Source organism: Cryptomeria japonica, chromosome 11 (genome assembly GCF_030272615.1).
Source record: "Cryptomeria japonica chromosome 11, Sugi_1.0, whole genome shotgun sequence".
NCBI lineage: Eukaryota > Viridiplantae > Streptophyta > Pinopsida > Cupressales > Cupressaceae > Cryptomeria > Cryptomeria japonica.
In genome coordinates, this window is record NC_081415.1 from 529,766,903 (window position 1) to 529,769,925 (window position 3,023).

A 3,023-nucleotide genomic window follows, 5' to 3' on the forward strand; every position below is an offset into this window, starting at 1 on the left:
TTTTGACATAATTGAAAAAAAGCAAGAATTTATTATTGGAAAAATAAAATCATACTGAAATTTAAGTAACTTTAATTTTTAATAAAAATTAATAAATAACTTCTATTAAAAAATGATGGATAGCTTAATAATAGCATATCTTAATTTAACACAAAATAATTTAAATTTAAATCACAATTAATTAATAAAAAAGATAATATCAAAATTAAATTAAAATTACACCTTAATCAAAAGGATGAGCCTACTAACTAATCAATCCTAGTAAAGTATCAATTAAGGGTGAATAATTTTATAATTAAATAAAAATTAAGGAAGATTTAGATTATTATAATTTTCTAAATTGAGTTGTGTTGATCAACATTAGATCATGCAAACATTAATGAGAAAAATCTACACAGCTGAATCTAAAAAAACTATAACTATAATGATCTTCATGATCAACCTTGCAAGCTACACGAGTTTAATTAATAAAATTGGTAAAACAAAAATTGAAATAGAGTTGTTGTAAATAAAATAGTTTGAATGGAAAGGTAAGGATTACTACGATTCCAGTCAGGTAACACTGGTTTGGTTGAAGGGCGGGTGGGAAATCAACGTATAGAGGATAAAATGGGAAATTAGGTTGCAGCGATCAGGTGAAGTGAAGATATTGTGTTCGGCAACCAAAACCATACATCAATAAAACGTCACCCTGCACATATTCGCCTAATGAAGCTAATTCTCTACGTTGGCCAATGGGGCTATGACGAAAGCCAAGGCGGGCATTTGCATTTGTGTATTGGAAAGCAGGTAAACTGAATATCCAACAAATTGTACCGGGCATGTTAATGGCACCTGTATATATACAGATATATGCAGATTTATACGCATTCATGTTCATCACTTCATTCTTGTTACTTGCATCTCATTTCATTCGTTTGCTGAAACAACTCGTAACTTGGAGACGAGAATGGCGTGGAGGACTAGCGAGCTTCTTTTACTGATGCTACTCATTGTGTGGAGTAGTTATGTGAGTGCAACTAGAAAATTATTAACAGATAGCCCAAAGATAGAAGAGGAAGGGTCTTCAAGTCCAAAGACCATCACCTTCTTTATGCACCACCTAACAGCAGGACCAAACCCAATAGCCAATTCTGGACTTGGAGTTGGTGGATTTCCTATTGGAATTCAAGGCACTGGCAATGCCATCTCTGGCCTGCCAAACCAATTTGGAAATAACATGAACTTCAATGGCATTGGGAATGAGAATGGTAATGGGAATGGTCCTCTCCCATTAACCATTCCAAGTGGAGCCATCAACAATTCTCCTTTCTTTGGCCAGCTGCCCATCTCTTCCACCACTGGCCTCATCCCCAACGGAGGAGTACAGGGCCTCGGCTCACTCATTCCGGGCCTTGGCCTTAATGCTCTTGGCTTAGGCTTTCAGAATTCCTTTCCCAACACAAATATTATTAATGGCGGACTAAATCCTCTTGGAGGGGCCTCAGGTATCCAACTAAATAATGTGGTTGTGATTGAAGACACCTTGACAGAGGGTCCTGATCTTCACTCGTCTGCTATGCTTGGAAAGGGGGAGGGATACTATTATCATTTGCCCAGCCATGCTGAAGAGGAAGATCCCAATACAATGTTACTCGCTTTCACAGCCAAATTTGAAGGTTCTGAATACGGAGGCAGCAGCATTGAATTCTCAGGCAAAGATAACATTGCATTGGCACAGAGGGAGGTGGCAGTAGTAGGAGGGAGCGGGGTGTTCCACAATGCTCAAGGCCATGCACTCATAGAGACCATTTCTCACACAGTCGATGAGACAGTGCTCAAATTTACCGCCACTCTTACCTATGAATGAACTCATCCTCATGTTTCTCCCTCCATTACGTTTCTCCTACTCTGTTCTTCCATGTTTCTCACTTTTTGCTTATCTGCTTCTATTTAATGGCTATGTTCATTGTCAATAGCAGTACGTCCTATGTGTGTTGTAAGTTTCACTCTCCAAAATTCAGTTAAAAAATATCTTCGTTTGCTTGATGTGGGATGCATTTTGATCTCGCTTCTATTTGTTCTATGTTAAATCATATGTTTTTAAGCCAACTTAGACAAAGTATATATTCAAAATGATTTACGAAAATCAATTGTTAATCCCTTTCAGCTTATGGAAGATGAGGTTTCCTCTGAGATAGGCTGATTAAATAAATGCACAAAATTAAAATGGAGCTAGAAAATACAGTTGAGAATGGTAATTTTTTTGGTTTTTAAAAATTAATAAGAGGATAGCATTTAATTTGATAATTGAAGAATGTTTTTGAATAGATTATATTTTAGAATCTATATTAAATCAAACATAGAGAGGTCTGTCTATTAGTAAATTGAATAAGATTGAGAACAAGAAGCAAGAACATTATATAGATTCTTTATTAATTTAATTGTATCAAATTGAAATGTGTTGTCATTGATTAGTTAAGTGTTTTGAAATATTTCATTAGGAGATAAGCACTTGTTTTATAGAGTGAATGCATTAGATGTCTTTTGAATACTAGCAACATAATCTCAAGTTGTATCAAATATGTATTTAATTGTATTAAAATAAGAAGACTAGTTAAAATTTAAATTTAGAAACAACAATTACACATATTTATGTGTGTATGTATATATGTATATATATACTTATCATTTATATATATTTAATTGTATTAAAATAAGAAGACTAGTTAAAATTTAAATTTAGAAACAACAATTACACATATTTATGTGTGTATGTATATATGTATATATATACTTATCATTTATATATATATGTGTGTTTTTTCATACTCATCATTTATTAATATATACATTTATTATTATATTATTTTAAAATAAATCTTAAATAAGAATGTCTTAGAATTTTTTATTTTTTTTCATATTTTATAATATTGAGTCATGTAATTAGCTGATAGGCTATCTCCCGTGGCCGAAGCTATTCTGGCTCCAAAACAGACGTTTCGTACAGTTAGTCAATCGCAACCATTTATTGCAAAAATGAC

The 3,023-nt window shown here is 33.1% G+C and overlaps 1 protein-coding gene across 1 annotated transcript; it reads left to right on the forward strand.

Moving 5' to 3' along the window:
• The first annotated feature begins 949 nt into the window (after window positions 1–949).
• LOC131066418 (dirigent protein 16-like) lies at window positions 950–1,849 on the forward strand. Its single transcript, XM_058001173.2, has one exon. It carries the CDS (start codon window positions 950–952, stop codon window positions 1,847–1,849), a length of 900 nt encoding a protein of 299 aa, XP_057857156.2.
• Window positions 1,850–3,023: the final 1,174 nt, after the last annotated feature.